General features: G+C 45.6%; 1 protein-coding gene and 1 long non-coding RNA gene across 10 annotated transcripts in view; one reads left to right on the top strand and one right to left on the bottom strand.

Annotated features, from left to right (window-relative positions):
- Nucleotides 1–27071, top strand: part of KIF6 (kinesin family member 6) — a 296241-nt gene that overhangs the window by 220991 nt on the left and 48179 nt on the right. For all 9 annotated transcript variants that reach the window (XM_032463003.1, XM_014564323.2, XM_032463004.1 and 6 more), the window contains one exon: nucleotides 4921–4976. In XM_032463003.1, coding sequence (XP_032318894.1) covers nucleotides 4921–4976 — 56 coding nt within the window. The remainder of the gene's footprint in view (nucleotides 1–4920; nucleotides 4977–27071) is intronic.
- Nucleotides 17592–22439, bottom strand: LOC116658269. Its single transcript, XR_004313571.1, has 3 exons — nucleotides 22429–22439; nucleotides 18292–18298; nucleotides 17592–17656 (listed from the first exon to the last, which is right to left on the bottom strand). It is a non-coding gene; the product is annotated as an uncharacterized LOC116658269 (long non-coding RNA).

Here is a 27071-nt window from a genome sequence, read left to right as displayed (position 1 = left end):
CAAACTGAATCCCCTGTCACAGAGTCCCATTAAATAACAAAAGAATAAATAAATGGGGAGATTAGCTGCAATTGGAAATGAAGGCGTTGATAATGTGAACTAAACCGAGCAAAGCCCCCTTCCACTCAGCTGGATCCTTCAGACAGAGAATAGAGCAACAATGTAACACCAATGGGAAAACTGGAGAGGGAGTGGCAAGAAATCTCGTGGCACCATCTGGAAATAACGACCATGCCCTGGTTCCTATTAGATTGCAATTTTAACCTTTATTATTTTTCTCTTCTGTTTTTTGGTATTTACATCTTGTCTCCTGAACCAGAATTATGAACTCTCAGAGCAGAGATTAGGTTAGAATCTTCTCAACCTCCCCACGGTTTTTAAAACAGTGCTGGCCACAAAAATGCTACTCAAAAAACACCTTTTTTTTTTGCTTGAGAATGACAATTTGAAATTGACTTTGAGAAATCTTAGCAACCAAGCAAACTGCGTGAGAACACACCCTAGAAGTAGGAGGACGTGGGGAAGCAACCGCTCAGGAGGAGATGAGAGCGGGCAGGCATCTTGATGGGGGAGCCAATACAGAAGGGATGTCGACATTTTTAAAAAGTGTAAAGGAAAATGAAAGATGGGTCTTCATCACAATGTGACAGAGGCAGCCAAGGTACCCTGTCAGGGGCCAGGTCTTTCTGATGCGGAAGGGTATTGGATGTCCACTCTATGAATAATCAACATATTGAGTTAATTGTCCAAGACAAGAAGACCAGGAAAGACTGAAATATGGGGAAGAGCCCAAAGGCAGGTAGCATGAATGCAGGGGACCAGGTAGGCAGTCTCTGAAGTGGTCTGAGGGAGAGACAGCAACTCCTTCTCAGGGCAGAGTCGGGTGAAGCTTGGTCGGGGATTAGGGTGGGTACTGAGGACGCAGAATGGGCGAGGTCCCAGGACTGAGTGCAGGGACTAAGGGAGAGGGGCAGGGGATAGTGTGCAGGTTACTGGCGTGAGCACATGGGTGAGTCGGCGCCGTGAAGTGAGAGGAGGAAGGATGGGAGGAAGGTAGGGAGATCTTCAGGGGAGGTCATCAACTCTGCTCTGGACACAGTGGATGTTAGTTATCTGCAGAGCATCAAATAGGCAGCTGGATAGTGAGGGGAAGGAAATAAAGCAGGACCAAGATGGAGATGTGGGAGGTGTCTGTGGAGATGGCAGATAAAGGCACTGGCATGAATGGAATGTGTAGAGAGAATAGGTGAAGTGAGGAGAGAGCCTAAGACAAGACCCTGACAATGACCAACATCTGAGGAACAGGCTGCAGAAGAGGAGCTCAAAAGGGAGACTGAGAAGCAGCAGCTGAGAAGAGAGGGGTGAAACAAGGAGACAAGTGATGTGCCGTGGGAGGCAGTGGAAGAGAACTGGCAGGGTCAGGAGAGGATGGGGAGAGACGAGAGTTAAAATCAAATTGGCCAAGTGTTGACAATTAATGAAATACAATGGTGGGTATGTGAGAGTTCATTCTATTATTCTCTCTATTTTGTTTTCCCTGTGCGGACAGAGCCACACACGGTGCCTGGCGCATGGTGGGTGCTGTTGGGTGGGTGAAGGTTGGATGTCCCAGGAGCCAGGCTTGTGAAGGGACAGCCAGGACACTTCTCCCTTCCAAACCCAGGCCTTGCCCCAAGGTGGATATTTCTCTGTGCAGGTGAACAGAGCAGCCGGTCAGCCCCCACACTTGGACTGCCCCCAGCCCTGCCGCACTCCCCAGATTGAGCCATGCAGTGCGAGTCCCCAATAGAAATGCATGGGCACCAGGATTAGTAGACCCTTGGGGGCTCACAAGGGTCCTGATTGAGTCTTGGAGCCTTCCCCCATCCCTCCTCCAGGTGCAGCCTCCTCCACAGCCAGCAGTGGCCTAGGAGGCTGTCCAGGAGGGCAGTGCGGCTTCAACCACCTGGGACACCAGTTGTTCCTCTGAGCCATGTCCCTAATTGGAATGTGCCCCTTTTCAAGCTCAGGACTCAGGAGGCTCCCCATCCAGGAGATCAGAACTTAGGCTGGGGCAGGAGGAAGGGGAGGGCATGGGCTGAGGGAGATGGGCTGGGAGGTGTGGAGCTGCGGGCGGGCAGGGAAGAGGGGCAGAGGTGCGGGGCTTCTCTCTCATCTCTCCCGCGCCCTCTACCCGCCACCCTTTCTCCCTCAGGGCTAGGCTTCCTTAGGCAAGAGTTTGTCTTGACAACCAGAAATCAGGAAAACACGTGGGTGGGGTGGCCTGGAGTGGTGACAGCCACAGAGTGAAGGGAAAATGGTCTCACTGAGACGGGACAGCCCTCAGCCCACACCTCTTCAGTGGGAAAGCCCTTTTTAGCTCAGCCTTGGCTGCAGAGGAGAGACTGGAACAGCTCGTGGCTTCCCCCGCAGTGTCTGCCAGCCCTGGGGCAGGGCAGCTCTTGAGAGCGCGTTGACCACAGCACTGGGCAGCTCCCCTGCCATTTTTCTGCCTTCCCCAGCACATCTGGGCACCGCGGCGCTGCGGGAGGGGCTCCATCGCAGGCCTGTCGGGCTTCTCTGAGCAGTGGAGACGGCCCACCCTGCTGGCAGGATCTCCCCTCTCTAGCTCTGCTCTAGTTTCCTCTAGCATTGACATGAATTTCAGCAGCTTTGCAGCCTTGCTCTTGTATTTTCCTTATTCCCAAGAATCTAAAGCTTCCAGAACTCTATGGAGCAGGCAGTAAAAGGGGTCATTCACTGAGCAATGAAGGACTATCAAACCCCTTGAAATCCTAGGTACTGGGGATGGACAGTGACCATCAAACAATTAGAGTCCCCCACTTGGCAGAACCTAAAGTATGAAGAAGGCATGAAGCCACTCATCTGAGTGGCCTGGATCAACCTCAGATTCTGTCTACCGAATAGACAAAGGTCAGCGTGAGCCCCCGGAGCCCAGCACTGTGACCTGCGTGTGATAGGAATGTTTGCTGAACTGAAATCAGTCTGAGTGGCATCCGAAGGGATTGCACTGCTCTCTGCAAGGTGACAAGCCCCAGCTGAAGAGAGGGTATGCATGATCTGCCATGAGCCTGAACACCCTTAATAAGGAGCCAGGGATGGAGTCCCAAGAAATCTAAAACTGAGAGAAAATTTAGCCCCCTTCCCTGGAAACTTCCTGTCTGCAGTCACACGCCAAGCAGACACATTCGGAAAATAGCAGTGACATAATTCACACTTCTTTTCCACCAAGCCCAGAGCATTCATGGCACTCTGGCCTTTGCTTATGTTGTTCCCCTGCCTAGAATGCCTTCTTCTCCCTACTTCTTCTAACAAAACCCTATGCAACTGAAGCATTTATGGAGGAAACAATATAAACATCTGGGTTGTGACAATGAATGTATGTATGTTCATGTATAACTGAAAAATTGTGCTCTACACTGGAATTTAACACAGCATTGTAAAATGACTGTAACTCAATAAAAAAATGTTTTAAAAAAGTATATATAACATCTGGGATTTACTGGGACCAAGAAAGATTGGGGGATTTGGGAGAGGGGAAGAGAGGAGATAGTTAAAATCAAATCGGCCAAGTGTTGACAATTAATGAAATAGCATGGTGGGTATGTGAGGGTTCATCCTATTATTCTATTTTGTGAATTTTGGGGAATTACCATAATAAAAAGCTTTCTAAAAGCTCTATGCATCCATAAAACCAGCTCAATCCCACCTTGTGCGTGAAGCTCTCCCAACGACTCCCCACTCGTGGACAGGCCCCTCCCAGGTCAAACTCGACTCACATGGGCAGTGTTCTCCACAATAGCACAGTGATTTACTGTAACCGTATATTATGTATTTGTTTCATAGCTTTTCATGTGCCTTTTAAATTTTGTGGCAAAAAGAAGGAAAAGCAACTAACACTTCCTAAGGGCCCACTGTGCGTCGGGGACAGGACTGTGTGTTTTTCATAGAGGCCACTTCCTACATCTCTTCTCCAGCACAAAGTTGGGTCTCAGGGTTGTCACGAATACCTTTTGGAAAATATAGAGTACTCATTAAGTAAACATCAACACAACCATCTGCTGGACTAGTAGGCAGCCAGCTAAGATAATGGAGAAGTTTTTAATAATGCAGGAAAAGGACTTAAAATGCTAAGTGAAAAAAAAATCAAAGCACAAAATCAGGTATACGGTCTGATCTTAACCCTATACAAACTGGATAGAAAAAAGACTGGATGGATCTCAAAATGTGCTTACTTCTGGATAGAGGATAATTAGCAATTCTTTTTCTTGTTTTTATATTTTCAAAATGTGGTTTAACATCATATATAACATGAGTAAGAAAACTTTTTCTGGAAAAAGCCACATAGTAAATGTGTTCGGCTTTGCGGGACATATCGTCTCTGTCCCATCCACATAGCTCCTCCCATAGCTGTGTGAAAGCGGCTGCACACAGTCAGCAGATGAGTGCGGCTGTGTCCCAGATACGACTTCCTTTACAGAATCTGTCTCATGACCAGCCACAGTTTACTGATCAAAAAAAAAAAAAAAAAATCAGAAAAAAAAAAGGTCCTTTAAGGATTCTCTGACTATAAGATCTTGGTACTATGATTAACAGCACAGTACAGAAGGCTTACAGCCGTGCTTTATTCCAGAACGACTGTATCATAAAACGCTAAAAATCAAACCTCACAAGTCAGAGAATATGAGAAAGATATTCTCTGCTAGAGAGACAAGCAAAAGTTCACGATACCAGTAATTAATGCAAATTTATCTCTACTTTTAAGCCTAATATATTTCATTTATTTACATTTTCTTTTATGTCTTTCAGTGAAGTTTTATAATATTTTAGAGACCTCTTGGAAATCTCTTATTTTTAAAGCATAATTTAGAGTGAACAGAGAAGTTAAGCCCTCATTTCTCTTTTTTTTTACCCCTCTAGATTTTCTGAAGCAAAGTCCCTGGGAGAAAGCATAAATGAAGCAAGAAGAAAAATTGGTAAGCAGATGATATTCTGTGAGCCTCTTTCACAGGCTATTTTCCTGGTGAAAATCAGGTCATGATGTGCCTCCAAATAGCCGGGAGGGCAAACTTTAGGAGCACTCTGCCCAGGATGCTGCTTTGAGAGCACCTCTCCTTGGAAGTCTGTCATCTCTCCTACCATCCATCAGAAAAACCACTTTCTTTTGTCTAGAACTTGAACTTTTCCTCCTCATGCAGGCCTGTGTCCTAGCATCCCAATGAGGAAGCTTTGCTTTTCCCAGGCTGTTTTCCAGCAATAGCTCAACCAGTCGTTAACTGCAATTACAGCGACATTTCACATGTTCAAGTGCAGGGGGACACTTCTACACCTCCCAGAGATTATACTTCGCATTTTTGGCCCAGATGCACATTTTTCAGCACCTCAGTAAGCCAGTAAGAGGATGAGAAGCAAAAAGGAGTCCTTGTGCCTTCCCAGGGCATGGGCTGCCCAGCAGGGCTCTCCCACTTAGGTGAGCAGCCCTGGAAAGTTGAGGTTAAGGCAAGAGGCAAACTCGATAAAAGTATTTCTCAGACCTTTGTTAAAGTGAGAGGAAAATGTTTCTTTCCCCCCAAGCTAGAGGACACAGAGAAACCTGTCTCCCAGGCTGGGGCAGCTTCACAGAGGTGTCCCTTGTGGCTTTGTCTCTGTGCTGGGGAAGGCAGGAGTTACCTGGTCACAGCCGTGCCCCTCTTGTCCTCACCTTTCTCCCCTCATAAGTGAGGGCAGGACAGAAGCCACTATGAATGTCTCTTCTGGCTCTTCCTAGAGTATAGAAGCTCACAGCAGCCTCAGGTAATTTTGCTTGGGGAAACAGGAGCGCCACGTTCTCTCCCGTGGCCTGAACAGAAATAACTGAGGCCGCCAGGCCCTGAGCCATGCCCAGCACCAGGTCAAGAATCTCTAGAGTCTCAGAGGTTCTTGACCTAAGGTCTGGGATCTTGGATGGGGGAAAAAATGCACCTTTATTTTCACTAACCTCTAAGTGCAGTTTAGCACTACCGCCAACGATGAATGTCGGCAGCAGACCGCAGGAGAAGTAGCAGCACCTGTCACCAGTGGAAATTACAGACATTTTCATTTCACAGCACAGTTGGCAGACATCATAAAATATCTTTTATACTCATCAGTACTTCAAAATTACAGTAGTTATTAGACTCGCCAGTAGATCTTATTATTTAATGCATTTATATAAAAAGCACAGAAATATTACTATATCACAAAAAAATTTTTAGAATTTTGATAACTATTTCAGTATAGTTGGTTTCTCTTAAAATCCTGTGTAAAACTCCTTTCTTGGCCTGAATTCCCAAGACCCCTAAAATACATGAAAAAAAATTAGGGGTCAGGAGTGTGTGTATTTTTCCAGAGATTAATATCCATAGGTGATCTGATTCTCAGAGGGGTCAAGTGACCCAAACCAATAAGGAGGGAAGGGGAAGCAGGTTTCCGTGGGTCCAGAGCTGACAGGTCAGAGCCTTCTGACTTGAAGGATCTAATGGTCTGTTTTCATCCTTGGGGAGAAAAGAGGGTAACACCTTTTCTGAACTGTTTCTCCCTAGAAAGTGATATAAAGTTTTTGCTCTTGAAAAATAACTCTCTAAACCAAAACAAAACTGTTCCCACACTAATGAAATAGATTAATGGTGGAAGGCACCAATGGCTTATACAAATAGACTTAGTTTTTCACTCTGAGTACAATGGGTCGTTGTCACAAATAATTCTAAATTCGCCGTCATTTTGGTGCATACGTTGTTGCATAGTTTTGGATCCATACGTTGACGGATCAAATTTGCCACATTCTTGGGATTAGGCCACTAGGAGGCTGCACTCCAGCTGCTCAGGTTGTGCCCTGCCCAGAGCAGGGGTGGGGGTTGTGGGGACTGGAATGGTCTCCCAGAGAGGATGTCTGTAATTCACGCACCAAGGGTCTGGATAGACTAGAAGAGGCCCTGGGCAAGCAGACCTTTGTTTTTTTCTGAATAATAATAAGTAGGGTTCATACCAACGTTGAGATTCAAACATTTATTGCTAACAAGAAAGTGGCTGCTAGTTCAGTGGTGCAAATAAAACCAATGTCACTCTTACTTCACTTCATGCAAATAGTAGACAAAGGCCCATCTCCTGGCCACCCATCGTTCAAATGTGCTCTCCATTCAGGGGCACCCAGGTGAGGGGATCGCTGAGGCTCAGCCCCACTACTCAACCAGCCACTCAGTGGTGCTTGGCCATGGGGAGTAGCCACCCCATCACTGCATCTCAGGCAGGAGGTTAAGATTAAGGAGGTGCAAGGTGGAGCACATATTTAAAATTTCTGAGGCAACCTTGAAGGAAACTGGTTTCAAGAGTTTTGTGACATTACTGAGTGTGTTTTTCCTGGGGAGAAATTAAGTCAAGTGGAATTTTTGTTCCCCAAACAAGTACTTTAGTGAATCTAAGGGTCAGGAGGTGGGAACATGGCACAGATATACCATGCTATGCGTGGGATGGTGACTCAGCTCCGCTCCCAGACTGAGCCACATCGTGCCTCCAGACCCCAGGGCGGGAGGGAGATGCTATGGCACGCACGTGTGCTTGCCCAGCAGAGAGGAAGTGGAAGCTGTATTTGTGAATTACACATCAACCAGTCCATATGCTTTGAGTTCAGGCTGCCACTGTCTTCTCAGGCAATTTGATTTTTCTCTGATAATTGTGATCTAGAGCTGTCACTTGAATTTCATTTTTAAAAACCCCTCAAGGCTATTTATTCGGGAGTGACCAGATAATATCTGATTTTTACATGGCATCTTCAGTCAACCAAATCTTCTATATTATTTCCTTTTCTTACAACAAGCCAGCCCAAACTAGGTAGATGAAATTCTTGCCACAGACTCCTTTTTTGTTCTCTGTACATTGTTTACATCAATCCTGATGTTGAAACAAGTTGAAATCAGGAAGAACTAAGCAATTCAGAATCTATGTGAAAAATAATGAAGTCTTTGTTTTGGAAGAGAGAACCATGTTCATTGCATTTGCCTGTCCTGTACACAATAGCATTTAGGCTGTCTTCTGTCACATGGGGTATTTTTTAGACACGTTCACAGATCCCCCTACCTCCATTCATCTTACCTCTAAAAGTGCCACTGAGCCCAAACTGTGGGAAAAGAAATAGACTGCCTCAGGGGCAGTGGCAGAAACTGGGCCATTTTTCACTTATGGGAATCCTGACGTTGGTTTTCCTACATCAGTGTTCTACCCCGGCAGCATTGTCTTTTGCAGCAAAGGACGATGAATGGCCGTTCTTTGGCGCAAAGCCCCCTCAACCAGTCCAGGAGCCAGACGCTTGGGGGGCAGGTGAAAGAGTCTGATGAACACATCCTGGCAGCTCTTCATCCTCCGCAGACCCCTCCAGGCGTCAGCAAAAACACAGGACACAGGACGCCACACAGAAGGCTTTTCACCACAGAGCCCGGCAGTGACCACTTCAGAACTCACAGGAAGTGTAATAGAAGTGGCTGTTAGTGAGTGGTAAAGAAAAAAACCCAAACACTAGACAAGCTAACAGAGCATTCTGGAAGTCTTATTTCTCCTACTCCACATTCAAAGAAGGACACACCCACCCCCCACAACCCACCATTTGAACTGTACCCTTTTAAGAGATGTTTCTCTCGTACATTTGGGATTTGAGAAAATCATGACTCGGATCTGGGTCTCTATCAGAAGAATACATGGGGCCATTTTTCAGTTTTGTGCTTTTTCTGTACTTTAATCTTCTGCTGAGGTTTACTTCCAGACCTACCTCGTGCACGTTGGCTTCTAGTATCTTACCCTGCATAAGGGAAAGACCACACCCAGATCATCTTGCTAGGCTGTGGAGACTAGAATCAGTATATCCGTTTGTTACTCTGCTGTCACCCACACCAGTTTCATTGAGCACTGACTGTGCCGCGCTGAGAACTTGACACACATTCTGTCACTTAACCTTCGCAGAGAAGAGCCGTTACCTCGAAAGGTGTGTGGCCATATGTCATAGATTTTAACATACATAAACTTTACAATCTCAACACCTCTGAAATCAGGAAACATTTGACCATCCACTTGGCCATGTTTTTGCATTTTAAAAATCTCTGTAATGAGAATGAGTCTTACAACTGATGTAGTCTAGATTCTATGAGATATAGTATTATTGTTATTTTGCAGATTTTTTAAAAAATGAAGTTTCAAGGAGGTTGCCTACTAACTGGCCAAGTTGGAATCAAAATCCATTTCTGTCCAACTCCATGGCTTTTAAATACAATATACTGCCTCCATAAATTCAGGTTTATCTGACTCTGCAATTTTATTCTGAGTTTAATATTTCTCTAGGCTGTTACTCAGTTTTCCCTTTATCTGATGTGCCCAACAAAAGGCTCAGACTAGACCCTAGCTCATGCACACGTAGCCCAAGAAGATGAAAAGGGTCTTTGTAACACAACTCGTGGTAGGTCACCTTTGCACAGTAGGGCTCAGTTGCGGGGGCGAGTGGGGTCTGACACCCAGCCTGCCCTGGTTCTCACTCCTTGTGCCCTGGCCTGAGGGAGGGGCGCCTGTTTCTAATTTGCAGAAAGGTGCACCATGGGCTTGCAGCAGCCCTGGTAGGATTCAGCGTCCCACGCGGGTTTCAACTATCATTTTCAGTGGTTTGGAAAACAGAATAGAAGTGTTGTATTTTCAGGCTGTATACAGTTCCAGCTGAGTGGGTTTACTGATGCTTCAGAAAATATGCGAGAATTCAAAGCAGAAGCTCAGATGAGGTTTAGTAGTAATGGGTGTAATGAAGTACTTCTGCTTAAGGACCAAAACCAGCACCGGTAAATCGGTCAGAGAATGCCCGATTAAGGGCAGGCATAGAAATCATCAGGGACCACAAAATAAAAATATGTTACCATAAAGTGAAAGAATGCTGTGTTCTCAAAAGTAAAAAATGCAAAAGTCAAGACCTCTGCCTTTCACTCTGCCCAGCATTCCCGTGTGTGCGCTGCATGTCCTTGGTAACTCTGCCTCTCTACAGGAAGAGAGGTGGCTCAGAGAAAAGCAGCTAAAGTCGTGGTGGTAAAGTTACCAGGCAGATCTCTTCCTTTATTAAGTAATTCACCACATTTATTTGAAATAATAAGCTTTGCTTGTGCATTAGATTATTTAGTTTGATTTTGCTTAATTACACTTATCCCCCCCAAATCAGTTAATTTGTGTTGTTTGTATTGGCCAGGATGTTTGGCTGTAAGCATGAAAGGCATTTATTGTCTCATGTAACCAGGAAATCCAAGGAATACAGGCGACTTCAAATTCACCCTCTTCCCCGTCCTCCGGTCTCCCTCCTCCAGTCCCCCTCCTTCCCCCTCTTCCCCTCTCTCAGTGCTCCCTGACTAGGTTCTCTGATAACTTCTCCACATTTAGTGGGAAGGTGCCTCTGAAAGCTCTAAGTTTACGTGTGGATTCATGATCCCAGGAAACAGGGTCTTTCCCAGCAACATTGGAAAAGTCCCTGGAGGGAAGAATGACCAGCCTGGCTCAAGTCACATGCCCCTCCCTGAAGCAGTCCCTGCATCCAGGGGAGTGACACGCTCTAAGTGACTGGTCTTGGATCCTGTGCCCACTCTGCATGTTTTAGCCCATCTGTTCCATGTAAGCTGAACAAGATTTTTAGGAAATTGAAGATGTATCTTTCTCCAAAGGAAGAAATGCTGGGCAGACAATTATATTCACTACATGCCTTTCAGAAATTGATCTGTGGCTTGAAACAAGATCAAGATACATCTATAAAGGAATGGATAATAGTTCCTGTGAGAGAGCATAATGGTTAGAATAATTTGTTCTGGAAAAAAAGAAAGCTGTGAATGAGGAACTTAAAAACTGTTTTTAAGTACCGGTGCTCCTGCTGTAAAGAATAAATGCGAAATTGCATACTAAAAAGATAGCAGGGACTGTAGGAAAATTAAAGACTAGGAAGACCTCTCAAAATCCATACAATTTTATAACTAGTACTCTAACAAAGCCAATTACAATCCTAATAAAAAATAATGATATAGATAAAAAGGCATGTTAAATTCCTAATGCATAAGGAAACCCTGTGTAAAACATCCATTTTTTTTTCCAAAATGAGGCTATCATGATGGAAGAGAGTTAAGGAAGCGCTGAGGGCTGGTTATAGAGATGTGAACAACACACACCACGATGGGAAGGGCCCCACAACAAGGAAGAAGTGCTTTCTTCCAGGAAAGAGCACTGGCCACACAAGACCAGGAGAAGGCAGTTGGGGACAGGGGGACTGTGTACCGTCCTGAGCCTCTCCACAGCCTGCCAGGCCCAGCTCTGCCAGCTGATTTTGTGTTGAATGACCTTTTCTTAGGGATACAAAACTTTAATTTACTAGGAAAAAAAATCCTATGTGAAACAGGTGAGTCTGCTATATGACACTGACGTCAGCTCCCTGCTAACCAAATGCACATGAGTGATGCCTGTCAAAGAAACAGTTGTATGAGAACTGACTTGCTCCTATACAGAAGGACCAATAAGCTGTAATTCATCTTTAAAGAGACTCAAAAAGGAAGAACTAATTTTCAATTGTATTGAAACTATAGTCGATCATGTGAAAAAGACATTTTGTCAGAAAAGGTAATTAAATGGATATAGATTCTGGGAATCGTTAAGAGCAGGACAGACGGGCATCTTTCTGGGACGACTCAGTGTATCTGGAGACGACAAGAGAAAGCAGATTTCTTACAGTCCTTCCTGTAACAATTCAGAACGTTGAAATTCCCAGGCATGCAGTTATCTGAGTGACAGCTCGTAACCCGTACAACTGATGTCTTCATAAAATTGATTGAATGCTTTGCTGTCATCATCTGGAGATCTAACAACAACCAGAAAATGATTGAGCAAGCTGGAGGGCTGTGGAGGATATTAGCTGACAAGAGGTAACACTAATAATTGTCACCTATAAAGAAGGAAGCGACGATTTGGTGGGAATGTCAGCCAAAAAAAAAAGATGGACGGCTGCCTCCCAAGAGTCCTGACCAGGTGGTCTTACCTTAGTGAGTGAACAAACGTCCAGGACCTGGCCTGTGCTGGGTGGACTCAGGAAGGCTGTCCCCTGCCAGTCACTATGAACTACGGTCAGTTTATTAATTTACCATGGAGGATGTTCTTTTATAGACAGGAAATCAAACTGCTGCAATCCAGGGCCTCTTCTGCCAGGGAACAAAGTAGATGAGCTACTGGAAGGTTAATGAGTAGGCATCCCCCAAACACAAAGGGAATTAAAACAGAGAAGAGTTTTGAGAGCTGGGTTTTCATGGTCATGGTGAAGCCCCAGCAGGTGTCCAACACCCACAGGAGCAAGTATCCCTGCAGCAAGACCACCACTCTTCTGTGCACGTACCCTTTTCTCCCTAAAAGACAGAATGCCATTTATTAGGCTTCTGCTTACTAAACTGTAACTATATCCCCCTCCCGCCTCTCAAGGATGAACCCCAAGTCACTTTGTTTTGGTTCATAGGAATAATCAGTTTTAGTTTGGGTCTCTTAATTTGCAGAAATAGAAATCCAGTTGAGCTGGCTCAGGCTCAGGATGCATGTGTGGTGATGACAAGAACCTCACCAAGATATAGCAGTATGATCTGAGAGCCCTCCGTGCTGGAAGGGGAGCCAGAGCCAGAACCTGGGGGCCCCCAGGAACCAGCAGGGCTCCAGAGCCCAGCACACTCCCTGGGGCTCCTTTGGTGCCTCCTACTCCCTCTGTGCATGTGACCTGCTGGCCCTGCTGACCGCCCGCTCCTCTTCCTCATGGCTTTGGTCTGCTCTGGCCCCAGCATCTGAAAGCATCCTTTAACGTTGTGTCCCCCAGGCTAATGAGCTAGTTATTTGCTTGTTTCTTAGCTCAGAATTATAAGAAAGAGAACTTGACTGGCCCAATTTCTCCTTTCTAGGCCTTCAGTTCAACAGCTGCTGGCCAGCTTAAGAATGTGCTGTCTCTGGATTAGAAACACGTCTCTGTTCCAGGCAGATGTGGCCAGGGAGGAAGAGAGGTCTTGTGTTTCAGAAAGTGGCCACCTGGGCAGCAGAGGGTGTGACAAGGGAGGCTTGTCTTGTATAAACAGGACGGGTAGAGCAGGCGCCGTGATTGACACCCCGCATCCTCTCAGTTCTTTCTCACGGGTGTAACTCTTACAGGGGAACTTGGTCTCCTTTATTTCTAGGTTCTCCAAGCCACACCTTGCCCTCGCTTCTTTGTTTTACCAACAGTAATAGTGACTCATCTTTATAAAGTGCATTATGATATATAGGGGTTTTATTTATTTTTATCTAGTCAAATTCATTGATCTTTTCTTTTATGACTTCCTCCATAGCTTTTGTACTTAGAAAGGGTCATTGCAATAGTAATGATGATGGGTTGTTCATTGCCTGGGATTTGTTTAATGCTTTCCTGAGTTTTCTTATAGTTTTTTTTGTTGTTGTTCTATTTTTCACACTCGACTCATTTGGGATTTATTGTGGAGTGGGGTATAAGCTGAGGCTCTGAGTTGAATCTTTTTCAAAGAACCAATTTCCCCAACACCTATTTCATTTAATGAAATGCCTTAAAAATAAAATTTCTTCTCCTCATAGGAGAGTCATTTCAGATGTTCAGAAGGCAGCCGATGCATTCTAATCTCATCGTAGCAGTAATGTACATTCTTGACACGATAATTTTCATACAAGTATTTCAAAAGTAACTTTACCAGCAGATACTGTTATCTAGATATCAGAATAACCCTGCAGAAAAGTGCCAACTGTTATGTAAACCGGGAAGCTGAAGGGTAGGGATGGCAGGCACCCGTCTCTGCAGGTGGGTGGTCCCCGCGGGCTGAGGGCTTTCTCAGCACTCTCTAAAGGGAAGGGGACTGTCTTTATTTTTTCTATAATTGAAAATTTTATTTTAAAAAATTCAATTTTTTATCTACCAAATACATGTTTTTGCTGCCACTGCTTCTCCCAACATTTTTTTTTAATTGAAGTATAGTCAGCTTACAATGTGTCAATTTCTGGTGTACAGCATATTGCTTCGAGACTGTCTTTAAAGCAGCACAAGTGGGGCTCACCTTGCTCACTTGCCAGGGAAAGACAGGTGGTGCCATGTTTTTCACTTCTAAGGAGGAAAAGTGTATTCCATTGTCTTATACTGATGGAAAAGGGGAATAATGGTAGAGATAATGGTAGAGATAGGCGGAGGGGCTTTGTCAGGGATGCTGAACAAGGAAGAGCTGAAAATAGCAGAGGGTTTGCTGTGTCCCCTGTCGACCACCTTGAAATCACTGATGAGTCCCTGGATGAAAACTGCCGATCGCTTTCAAAAACAGAACACGCAAAAGTGGGGAATCTCCCCTCCCTCAAGTGGCCGTTCTGCTCAGAGCGGAGATGGCCGTGGTTTGGTGTGGGCTTCATGTAATAACATGACCCCGAGGATCAGCCCCACTCTTTAATGCACAGTCTGCACCACAGCTTACTTAAGCCTAAAATATGCACGCGCGGCTCCACAGCAGACGTGCTAGTTCAAGCCCAGGCCTTCAGAGGAGGCTGTGAAACACCACACAGAGGCATACGTGCAGCCACCAGGCCCCTGTGCTCCCCTTCCAGCAGGTAGATGTCTGCTGTTAGGCAACATTTAAAAAGCAGAGAAGGTGCCGAGCACACCTGGGCTGCACCACTAATCAGGCATCTCTTGAACAAAAGCGCAGCCCAGGCAGTTTGTGTGGAGAAAACAGTAAGAGCAGGAGCCTGGGTGGCTGCTTGAGCAAAGCTGAAGGGGGGCCCAGGGGTGGGGCAGCCAGAGGGAGGGCCCTGGGGACTCCACCACGTCTGGCATCAGTGTCTGCTTAGAGCTGGTGCTGCCCCAAAAGGACTGGGAGTAAACAGAGATGCTCTGGACCAGCCAAACTCTGTGCGTCTAAGCGCAGACTGTAGGTCACTAAGAGTCAAAGAGGTGAAGTCCCCACCACAGTAACAATAGCTAACTTTGATAGAAGCACTATTTATTATCCTCTTATTATAGATAAAGAAGCTGAGGTCTAGGAAGGCTAATAAACATGCCCCCAAAACATACAGCTAGTAAGGGGGAGAGCCACACCCGGAACCTGGTTTCTATTGGGCTCCAAGCTCAGTGCCCTTAGATGCCAGGGAAATTCACAAACCAGCTAAGAAGGAGGCGTTAGGCCCTGGTTGTTTGCTGTAGGAAGGTCACATGTCCTCTCTAAGTTCAAGTTGATGATAAGCCTGAAAAGGAGCCAGGGAAGGAAGCCTTTCCCCATCGTTACTCCCAGGAAAATAATAAAGGAAGGAGGCAGAGAGGTTGGCGGGTATTGGAGAAGGGCTAAGTCAGTTAAGGGAGGGCCAGCCTGCCTTCCTAGGGTCTCTCTAGAGTTTAAAGAGTTATGGATTCTTTTGAGGATTATTTCTGTTTCTTTTTAATTGCACAAGTGGTTCGTGGGTGCAGGTTGCTGCAGAATGTTCAAATGCTACAGTGATACACATATCAAAATGTAAGAGCTCCCCCTTGATTTCCTCTCCCCTGGAACCAACCATGTCCCCTCCGCAGAGGAGTAACCACTTCCAACAATTTGGTACATGTCCTTCCATCCCCTTCTGTGCATTTGTATGTAGAAAGATGATAGATAGATAGTCAGACAGCAGACATGTACAAATACCTTGTTCTGTTGCATAAATAGGACCCTAATGTACATGTTCTTCTGCACCTTGCTTTTCTCCCTTAACAGTGAGTAAGGGTCTACTGCTCACCATTTTTGACGGGGCTGTTTTTAAGTATAAGTAAACCATGATCTATTTAACTACTCCCTTGTAACAGACATTTCATTTTTTCTCCAGTTTTTCCCTATCACAACGAATGCATTTTTGTGCACAAATATGAGCATATCTGAGATAGATGCCTGGAAACAGAACTGGGGAGAACAGCAGTGGATATGTATTTTCAGTTTTCATAAGGACTTCCCAGTTGCTTTCCGAAAGGGTTTCATTGGTTTATATTCCCATCAGTGTGTGACAGTACCCATTCCTCTGCATCCTTGTTTCTACGTGATAATATCAGTCATTTTTGGTTTTGCCAGTTGGAGAGCAAAGAAGTGGCATTTCATTATTGTCTTAATTTGCATTTCTCTGACAGCTGGTAGAAGTGAGTGCTTTTTCATGTGTCTCAGATCCTTTGACCATTGGTTGTTTGAATTGCTCTTTTTGATTTGTAGGAGCTCTTTGCATCTTCTGGATAGTGGGCCTTTCTCTATGGAAAATGAGGCAGATGTTTTCTTCCAGCCTGTCACTTGTTATAACTTTCTCTTAAGATTTTTGGAACAGTTGCTTCTCTCTAATTTTTAAAAATTGCCTTGGAGAAGACTGATTTGTCTGCTCTTCTTTTGTTGAAGTTGTCCACAGTTGGGAATTATCAACCCTGTCTCACCATAAGTAACACTGCCCCAAAGAAGATGTCCAAGATAAAACCTTGGTCTTCGGTACAGATCTCACTGAAACATATATGGGTCAGAACCAGACATGATGACGGCAGGTTATTTGGTCTTTGGCCACTAACCTCTACATGTCTCCTGCCTGTGTACAGATGGTTGAACCTCTTACCAGACCACAAGTCTGGTGATTTTATTGCTGAAAACGTAAGCTTTATAAAGAGGTAAAAACTGATTTTATTAACTTAATCTTTTTTGAAGACATCTTTAATGATGCCTGAATATTTTAAAAACTTAATTGTGTTTTGCAAAACAACTTATTAACACATGTTGAGATGGTGCTAAAATCTAGAAAACCTGCTAATAAATAATTGGAATGTCGCAGTACCTAGCAATTCATTAGCAAGTACTAGGGTCCTTGGGTACTCCCTTTGGTTGGAAGACAAAACCAAATAATTAAGGAATGACTACAGAAGTGGGTAACGTGCCAAGTAAACTTAATAGACAAGGGACAACAAAGACATAACATTTATTATTTGCCTGCACCCCGTAATCCACAGCAAGGCCAAATCTGTGTTTGAAGGTTGTGAAACAATGTATTCCTGCAAAAGTATCTTGTAAAAAGGAAAAACTATGTCATGGAGAGGCATCATGAAAGGTTTAGTTTCACATCACCCTCAGTGAGATACCTGGAACAAAACCTTTATTAGCTCCCGTTACAGAGGTGATGTCACATGTAAAAGGTGGTCTGATAACCTGGAAGGCCAGCTACCATATCCACAGGGGGCAGAGCTGAACTGGGAAAACCTCTGGCCCAACAGCCACTAAGGTGTGATGGTGACTCTCTAGTCAGCCCTCAATGGGACAATAATGACAATTCTTCTCTGCTGTTGTTACTGGGAGCAGAGAATGAACTGCAGAGGGAGGAGGTCAGAGTCAGGGTTGACTCAAGCTGCTGCCAAAGTCAAAAAGTTGTTCAACTGCTAAAGTAGAATCCAAGGACACTGATTCCAAAAGAGAGAAGTGCATTGAATAGAAGGGTCTGGTGGTGAGGGAAACAGCAGATTTGGCAGTAGTCTCCCAGTGGGAAGTTGGCCACCTTTAAATTGGAATTCCAGGTAATAAGTAGTAAAGATTGCATTCTAAAGATTAATATCCTCAAGCCACAGCTCCAGTCAACCTCTCTCCTCCCACTCGGAAACCTCTATGGCCTATGCATCGCCAAACAGAAGTGTTCATGCCCCTTTAGCCTTTCCAAATTCTACCTCCTTGTTGATATAATTATACTAAATTCATATACTTACATGAGGGATTGGGTTGCTTGTCTTACCAAAAAAAGAGATAAAAATCATATTATGTACATTTCTCTGCATCCTACTTTTCACTGCATCCTAAATTTCATATGTATATGAACATATGTATTTCATATATATGTAAAATTCCTCCAGATCAAATGATGTGACTGTATTTCATTCCTTCTAATGGCTGCGTAATATTTTATAAAGCAGTTGCATTACAGCATTTTCCTGTCATTTTCCAGTTGACAAATATTCACTTTATTCCATTTTTCTGCTGTGTAAAATGTGCTGTGATAAATACTCATGCACGTATATCCTTATATACTGCTGCTTTTACTTCAATGAAACTTTTCCCGTAAAGGACCAGATAGAAAATATTTTAGGCTTTCTGGGCTTCATATGGTCTCTGTTGCATATTCTTCTTCTTCTTCTTCTTCTTCTTCTTCTTCTTCTTCTTTTACAACTCTATAAAAATGTAAAAACCATTCTTAGCTCACAGTCCAAAGCCATACAAAAACAGACCGCAGGACAGATTGGCTTGCCAGCCCCAGTTTGCCAATCCTTGGAATAGAGTCTTAGGAGTAGGATTTCTTCCTAAGAGTATTATAATTTTTGCTGCTTTAGTGATGGAATATTGTTCCATTTCCTGGGATAGAAAAAAAATCTATTTAAAAAAACATATTTTTCTTGTACCCTGTCATCTTACCAAATTCTCTTTTCAATTTTAGTGGGCTTTTTCTTGCTGTAGTTTCTTGCATTTTCTAGAAATGAAATCATATTTATCACAAAAGAAACATCTTTTTCTGGTATTTACACTTGTATTTTATTTTCTTGTCTTATTGCATTCATTAGAGCCTCTGAATCACTATTAGCTAATCACAGTAACAGCTTCTGTCTTGTTCCCAAGTTTAAAGAAAATGGCTTAAGATTACATCATTTAGAATGATAAAAGACATCACATGAATATGGTAAGTATTGCCATAGATCACTCACGTCCAGGCTGTTAGAATTTCTGTAATGTGAATTTGATGTGAGGCAAATCCACAGTGGTCTAGACACAAGACCAGAAAGGCAGATAAGGGAGAGATTCAGTGTTTGAGAATTGGGCTGATTGGTGGGTCTGAGGATCAAGTAGGCACAGATATCTGAGGTTTGATAAGAAATTAAATACAGCATATTAAATGCAGCAAAAAGTCAGCTAATGAGCAGGGTGAAGGAGGAAGATGAGTCTGCCCATATGATGGGAAAGGAAAATACTATGGATGCAATTTGTAAGCCCTAACTGGACAGGTGGCCAGTGAAAGGGTATATTCTTGTAATTCAAAACAAAATAGTGTGAGTTTCCAGTTCTGGACAAGGTAACCACACTCCACCCTGTCCACCCTACTGAACTATACCTATAAACTATAAACCTCAGACAGAATGCATGGAGCAGCTATCTGAGAACTCCAAAAAGTAAGTGGTCACAAGGAAGGGAAGGAGAAGGAGGAAAGGTGACCAGAATTCAAGGTGCCATCAAACTGGCATCTCTAGAAAATCTTCTGGTAGCAGCCACAGCCAAACAGAAGCCTAAAACTCTGATGGAGGTGACACCTGCCTTCTGCCCATAGGAACCATGGTACCAAACACATGGGAAGACTTCCCGTTGCTCTTTTTCTCTGACCTCCCACTACTTGGTCCCAGATGCAGACACAGTCTTGGGAGTTGCCTGGCAGCGTGGAGGGGACCAGGAGCCAGGCCTCATAGCGACATATTGCTGCCTTTCCACCACACCCAGAGAAAGCTGGTCTCCAGGAAGAAGAGCTAATGAGCTTCTGATGTCAGAGCTTCATTTCCAAGGTGTCACCCCGAAGAGTAGGAAAGAGAGTAGGAAAGAGAGTAGCTCACCTCAACATGCGGATTGTGAGCCCATCTGGGAAATCTGCTTTCCATTAAAATATGGGCAGTAGAAAACTAGGGGCTGTTAGACCAGAAAATAATCCTGGCCCCCCTAATACTAGCCAAGCCTGTAAGAAATCCATCAGTGGACCGGCTGGAATATTTGGTTTCCTCTGCCTCTCTCCTTGCTGGCGTGGCTACCAGAGGGTTAGCTCTGCTTGTCAGAGGCTATGTTACTTGTAGACAGTAGTGGTCTTTTTCAGACAAGGAGGATGAGGAACAGGAAGTAAAGTCTAGAGTAGGTGCTGTCAGAGCCCCACCACACCCCGGGTGCACACCGTGTGTGAGCAGGAGCACACCTCATCTGCTAGCACCTTCCAGCCTGCCCGAGGGCCTTCCCTGACCACCCAAGAGAGGCACGTGGGGCGCGCTAGTGCTAGGGAACCAACACCCCCTGCCAAGAGGCCTCAGCCCTTGACTGTTAGAAGTTAGTGTGTACACATCCACCCCCCTCGCCCCCAGAGGGACAACTCGGCAGTCTGCGTCCTGCATTGTCCCCCAGAGGCCCCTGGTGGGATTGAGCTGCACTTGCCCACAGGGGGAACTGGCTTGCTCTTGCCTCTTTTACTGGCTACTTTCTCTCTCTGTCTCACCTTCCCACTTTCTTATCAGTTTGTCCAGGGATTAGTTCCCAACTAAGCTACTTGTACTAGGGTCTGCTTCTGGAAGATACCACACTAAGGCAGGAGCCATCATAACTCAAATGGTGAAGGGAAGGCAGGGAAACTGGCAGTGGGATTATGCAGGCTGGATCTGAGAGAATTAAAGTGAGTGGAAAAACCGTAGGAAGGCCTCGGGCCCCTTCGACAGCTTCCTAGAAGTCACTGTCAATCTTGGTAACGTCACAGTTAGGAATCAGGGGTGCTCTGCCTGCCGTCCAGATACTTAGTTGTTCCTTTCCTGCATACATGCAGGATCGCAGCTCACCCGTCATTCATCCATTGTACTGGCACAGTCGGTTAGTTCCTAAGATCCAGGTAAAAACCACCAGTCCCACTAAACACCCCCTCATTGCTAAAATAACAACCACAGAGGATCGTTGACACGAGTCTGCTGACACGTAGTCCATGGAAAACAGATTTCTGTGATTCTGCGGTACAGAAAGTCATTACCTCAAGCACGTTGTCTCCAGCACACAACATCCTAAGGCCCAGAGGAAAGTTCTCAGCAGAAACTGCATGTCACACATAGTCACTCTTCCCCCATACCCTTGACTATGGAGAGTAAAGATAATATTCATCACCACAAAGAAGGAGTCAGGTCTGTTTCCAGCGACAGGTCAGCATCACAGTCCTTTCACATGAATCTGAATGGATTCAGAAGCTTCTCCCCACATCCCCACTCCCCCTCCCTGCCACACACCCACTCAACCCCTCAAAGCCAGAGCTGCTTCAGGTTGAGGCCTTTCAGGACGAAGTACAATCCTCAGATTCCTCTCCTAATTCCTTGGCCGCTTCTTGGGTCTCCTGATGCTGACCAAATCTAGATCAGGTGTGTTTGTTTTGGACCCCATGAGGCCAGGCCAGCGTGGCCAGCATAGTGCTGTCTGCAAAATATTAGCTTTTGATACTTTTAAGGAGGGTGAAAAAGAACAAACTCAACCAAATTTCATTTCTTCAGCAGTTTGTGAGCTCAGATCAGCATCAGTTAGGAATCTGATCAGCCAGGCTGTGTTGGGGAAAAAGCCACCCTTTTCCAGTTTGCACGGCCTCTCGCCTGCCCTGATAAACCACGGTCCTCTTCCTGGAGGAGAGGCAGCATTAGAGGAGACTTCTCCCCAGGAGTCTCACAGATCCCTGGCTCAGCAGCCTGGGACAGCCAAACAGCACCACGCTTCCTTTTCATTTCCAAATTATGATGGCCGGAGTCCCTGCTGGCTTTACTGCTGGAAATCCATCCACTGGTCTCAAAGCAAACCCCTAGTCTGTTCCCAAGAGGCTCTCTAAGGACGGGCCTCCTGAACGCTGGAGCACATGCCTGGGGTTCCTCCCCCGGCCTCCTCTTCCTCTGAACCGCAGGGGCTGCCATTTGCTGGGCCCACTGCCATCTGATGGTGGCATTGCCAGTGGCCACTGCTCCAGCCTCAGGGACCCTGCTCCCCAGTTACTGCATCTGACAAGGCCGGGAAGACTTCTACAGGACTTTACCAAGGGCTTGAGGCTCATGGAAATGCTCCCCGGAGAGCAGCTTTTCTAGAAACTACACCTGGCAGCAGGGCTCTTGGCAGGCCCTGACCCAGTGGCCCTGGGGCCTTGTTCTTAGAGGCCTCCGCATTCCCTTACCCAGGCGCTCCAAGGAGCATCCTGCCTTGAACCCCAGGCCCAGTTGCTGCTTTTCCTGTTCACGCTCTCCAGGCCACTGTCTGGACTCCTAAGCATGACAAATAGTTCATAGCAGTCTGTTTTCCCAAACTGAGCTATTCAGTCTTAAGTGATACAAATGTGTTACTAGTCCAGGTGGGCTGCGCCCAGTGACCAGCTCCTTGTCAGATCTTTCCTCAAAAGCAATGTTTCTCAAGGGGACCCTAACCCTTGGCCTGTTGAGACAGGCAGTTCTTTATTGTGCAGGTCCAGGCCCAGCTCACTGAACACCCGTAGTGTCTTTCTCATCATTGCAGTCACTATTCAGGACCTGGATGAGAGCCTCCGTTAACATGCAAGATGAGGACAAGATTAAATCCCACAGCGGTCTGTCCTCTGCTCCCAAAGAGCTGGAGCCAGTGCTCAGACAAGAACACACGGCTACACCATCTGTATTAGTCGAGGTTCTTCAGAGAAATAGAACCAATAGGAAATGTGTGTGGAGAGAGAGAGAGAGACGGAAACCAAGGAGAGATTGGCTTGTTTTAAGGAATTTACTCATGAGACGGTGGAGGCTGGCGCACTCAAATTCTGCAGGACAAGTCTGCAGGCTGGAGACCCAGGGAAGAGTTGATGTTGCAGTTCGAGTCCCAGTGAAGTCTGGAATTCCTTCTTCCCCAGGGAACCTCAGTCTTTTTTTTCTTAAAGCCTTCAACTGATTGGGCAAGGCCCATCCACGCTCAGGAGGAACGGAGTCTGCTGATGTAAATGTTAATCACACCTAAAAGCTGCATCCTGTTGTTTGGCCAAATATCTGGACACCAGATCGTAGCCAAGTTGACCACAAAATTAACCATCACATTGTCCAAGCACAAGCACTACTTTTTAGACCTGGGATAATCTACATGCAGACTTGGGGTGGGGGGGTGGAATTCTCTAGCTGTACAGGCACATAGTTCTGCTAAAGATACACCCAGTCTTCATTTGTGAACACAGAACACCAAACAGAACACCTGGCTCTTACCCTGAAGCACCAGAATTTGGGTTACTTCATCTGTAGAGCTTCCCCAAGAACGGTGGAGCTTAACCTTACAGGTGGAGACTCAAATGGTCCTATCACAGTGATTAGATTATCTCAAACAGAGCTGCGTTTGCCTCGAAGATAATATCCAGACTCTCCCAGAGAAGACAGAAGCCACTTTTAATTCTGAAAATTTTCATCTTCCCCAGTTGAAAGAATGTGAAGGTCTGTTCTCCTCCCACACCTGTTGGGCGTTGAGGCCACTGATTATTAACATACTCCACTAGCTGAAGGGAGAGTGGCTTCTACCGAAATGAGGACTCTCAGCAATGGCTGTGCCCTGAGATATGCACTGTCATGTCTTCTAATATAGAGGGTCCAGTTGTCCATCCATCCCCAGCCATGGGGGGTTTGAATGTCCTGTGATAGGAAAACTCCTAATTAAGGGTTAAGCCCTTTATGAAAAACAAGATTCAGTTTGTGAGTAAACCCATGAAAGGCCCCACAAATATTTTTATATTCATCAAAACAAAACACTAAAGCCAACACTCTAAAGAACATATCATGACACGTAACCCATCTTCAGTCTGTCATCATGGGCTCTGTATATTTTACTTCCACTATACACTGAAAGAAACTTCCATCTCTCTCCTTACAGTTTCAACATGAAGCTTGTAAATTATCTCTATTTTTGTGTGTGATGGCCACCCCGTCTCTGTGTCTGTTTTCCTTCTGTCTGAGAGCTCCCTGCCTTTCTGACGTTATCACCTGGGAGTTGTTGACTCCCCTGAGATGCACCACCAAACCCGGGTTCCAATCCCCGTCCCTCTCCTCACCCTCCTGATGAATGAGGAAGTGCAGCTCTCAGGCTGTGAGGACTTCCTCCTTCGGCTTCCTTCATCTCTCCCAAAGCTTTGCTGCAAAGGCCTCTGTTCTGGGTTGGTGATCTGCTTTGCCTCCTTTTTCTGGTCCTGACTCCCTGGGTTCCACTTATCTCCCAACTAACCAGCTTATATCCGCTGGGACTTATATCTCTACAGAATTAGGGCCACATCTGCTAGCACTTCATGAAGGCAGAGCTCAAGGTCAGGGAGGGGAGACGACATCCCCCCTGAACCAGCTCATTCCTGAAGAGCATCCTCTGCGAAACGAGCAAGCACGTCTCCACCTCTCTCCTTCCGTCTCCTCTCTGGTAACAGTCAGCCACTGCAGAACCATCAGGAGACAGAGCTCTGGTGCTGTTTTCTGGAGACAAAAATAAAAGGATGAGCAAAAATGAAAGGATGAGTTTTCTAGGCTCTGAAAACAGGGCCATTACCGCCAGCATTTCAAGCAAGCTTATTAAAAAGGCATTTACTTCCACTTACAGAAATCAATCATGTTTGCCTATGTAAAGGACTGTGAAAAACCCCATTACTAGTGAACGTAGTGGTGAACGTGAGGGTAAGTAACCAATCCAAAGGCAGGGGTTTAGTACGTGGGGTCCTGAGCTGGGGCTGTTGAAAGGACATTGACTGTACCCACTGCGGGGTTAAGAACCTTCTGTTCAGTCCTTGGGGCCCGAGGTAACATGTTAACTTAGACCTTAAAGACTGCTTTCAGGAAAGGGAATGGGAAAATGCACATCATATGTGAACATAATCAAGGCCTTGGAAACAGTTGCGGAGGGTTTGCTTTCTTCTGTCCTCTGTTCAGTGTGATTTGTAATTCAAACTCCCCCCACGATAATTCCTCTTACTGTCACCACCACCATGGCTGCCCCACCTTTGTGCACCTGCAGTGTGCTGAGCGGTCGATGTGTATTTTGTCTCATTCTTGCAGCAGCCTTACCACAAGGGTGTTATCACCCTATTTTAGTGAAGAAACTGAAGCTCAAAGGGGTGAAGTGGCCCCAGGTCACAGGTAGCAATTGGCAATCCCAGCTCGCCTGCTCCCAAAGCCGTGTTCTCTCCACTGTTCTAGGATTCCCACTGCCACTTCTCCTGCCATTTCCCATTGTCCTCCTGAGTGAGCCTTCACTGCTGTCTGGTGGTTTCGGAAGGCCAACTGCCCTTCTTTGGCTTCCCCTGTTCCCAGTCTTCCCACCGGCTCCTTCCCTTAAGCTCAGCTCCCGTGGGCTCCCCTGGATGAGTCTCCTGAGTGGCACTAATACCTTCCAGCCCCTGCCCCAAGCCCTGCAGCAGATGACTGCAGAGACAGAGCACAGAAACCCTCACTGATTGGACGGAGGGCCTGGCCCATGCATGAGAAACAGGCAGCATGTACACGAGGCATAGAGAAAAATGACTTTTGAACCTGGAAGCTGAAACCATTTTTGTTGCATTTTGTCTTTTATTTACAAACTCAGTTGATGCTTTTCCCCTAATCTCCAGCCTCTTTAGATAGAGAACAGTGCCCACAGCAGGAAGCACTAACTGTGTAAGGCAGTTATTTCACAGGCTGGCTGGCCGGCTGACCAGCCGTGAGCCTTAACTCAGGCTTGTTTCTTTCCATCGACTTTTTTAAAGCACTTGCTGATTTAAAATTAAGTGAACAGAACCAAGCTTGATCTTGGAGTGAGAGAGTTTATTATTGGTATCAAAGAGCAGTGCAGAACTTGTTGTTTTCATGTTTTAATCCATCTAAAAACTACATGCATTGCCACATCAAACATCTTAGTGCTTGGGGTTTATTTCATAGCCCATGGGTGAACCCTGCCCTCTACCTCCACGATCAATGAGGGGCCCAGACAAACTAGCCTCCAGTGTGAGTAGCGGACACTGGGACTAGGTGGGATATCCCTGACCCCATCCTGGAGCAGGGAAGCCTTGAATGCACCCAGGCACCTCTGAGAGCGTCCCCATGCTGCCTCTGGGGCTGCAGGGATGGAAGGCAGAGGCCACATTGCACACGCCTCCCCTCCCCACAAACAGCATCCCTGGCAACCAGAGCCATGTCTTCAGATGTAAAGAAGGATTGAGATCTTCAGCTGCTCCTCCAGGGCAGGTCTGGGAGGCTGGTTATATCCCTCCCTTGCTGAGATGAGAACTTACAAGCATCTAAAATAACATCTTTTGAATGGGTGCCAACACAATCATGAACCCTCAGCTCCCTGAGATGTTTAGTATTTAACAATTCATGCTGGTTGCTGAGCTAAAATTTTTCTTTACGCTTACCTACATGCACATTTGTTTGAGCTTCTAACAAATGCATGTATTGACTTAATTCTCTGAATATGTTTATGGCATATTACCACATACTGGAGTGGTGATATCAATAAGCTCCTTAGTCTAATTGAGTGTATCCAGTAGCCAAATGCCTAAGCTCCAGACAGAACGTGCTGATCTTGTATGGTTATTGTGATTGCTTGGGTGACCAGAATGAATATCCCACAGGAAAAGAATCGGGTCTCTCAGACATGATATAATTTGATCATTTTTATAAATGAGAACATTCCCTAAAATGTGATCATCATGTACCGTTCTAGTGATTTTTTTTAAAAAAGGCACATTCTTGAAAGCCCAGGCTGCTGTCCGGTGTTTTCATCCTGAGCTGAAATGCACATCAGTTAAGGGGCCCATCGTCCTCTACAAGAGAGGGCGAAGGTGATGAGGTGCTCTGGAGAAAATCCCCGAGGTGGGAAGCAAGGCGAGTTACAATGTGTGTTTTTTTTAAATAATTGATATGTTTCAGAATGAGCTGCTTTTGCCTCTCTATGTGACTTAGTAATGTTACCAAATATGATGTTCAGCATATTGAATGGAAGCAGAATCTTGAATTCTGGAGAACTGAAATGTCATTTTGGAATGAGAAGACTTAAAAACACTTGCCCATCATTTAGACCATTTCTGGTCTCCCGCTCTGTGCTCCATCAGTGGATTTTTGTCTTTAGGGGACCCAGAGAAGGACCTGTCTTCTTCTGCTCCCAAGGAGGGTAGAAGGCTTCTCAGAGCACCCGCCACCCCAGCTCAGGCCAGTGGAAATCTCGGGTTGCCACTGCTGTTCTGGGCCCCCTCTGACTCTCCATCCTCCACCCTCACCCCTTCTCAGTCAGGTTCCTGAGCAATAACAG

Source organism: Camelus ferus, chromosome 20 (assembly GCF_009834535.1).
Source record: "Camelus ferus isolate YT-003-E chromosome 20, BCGSAC_Cfer_1.0, whole genome shotgun sequence".
NCBI lineage: Eukaryota > Metazoa > Chordata > Mammalia > Artiodactyla > Camelidae > Camelus > Camelus ferus.
The sequence above is the reverse complement of the archived record's forward strand: the minus strand, read 5'-3'. Positions and strand labels throughout refer to the sequence as shown.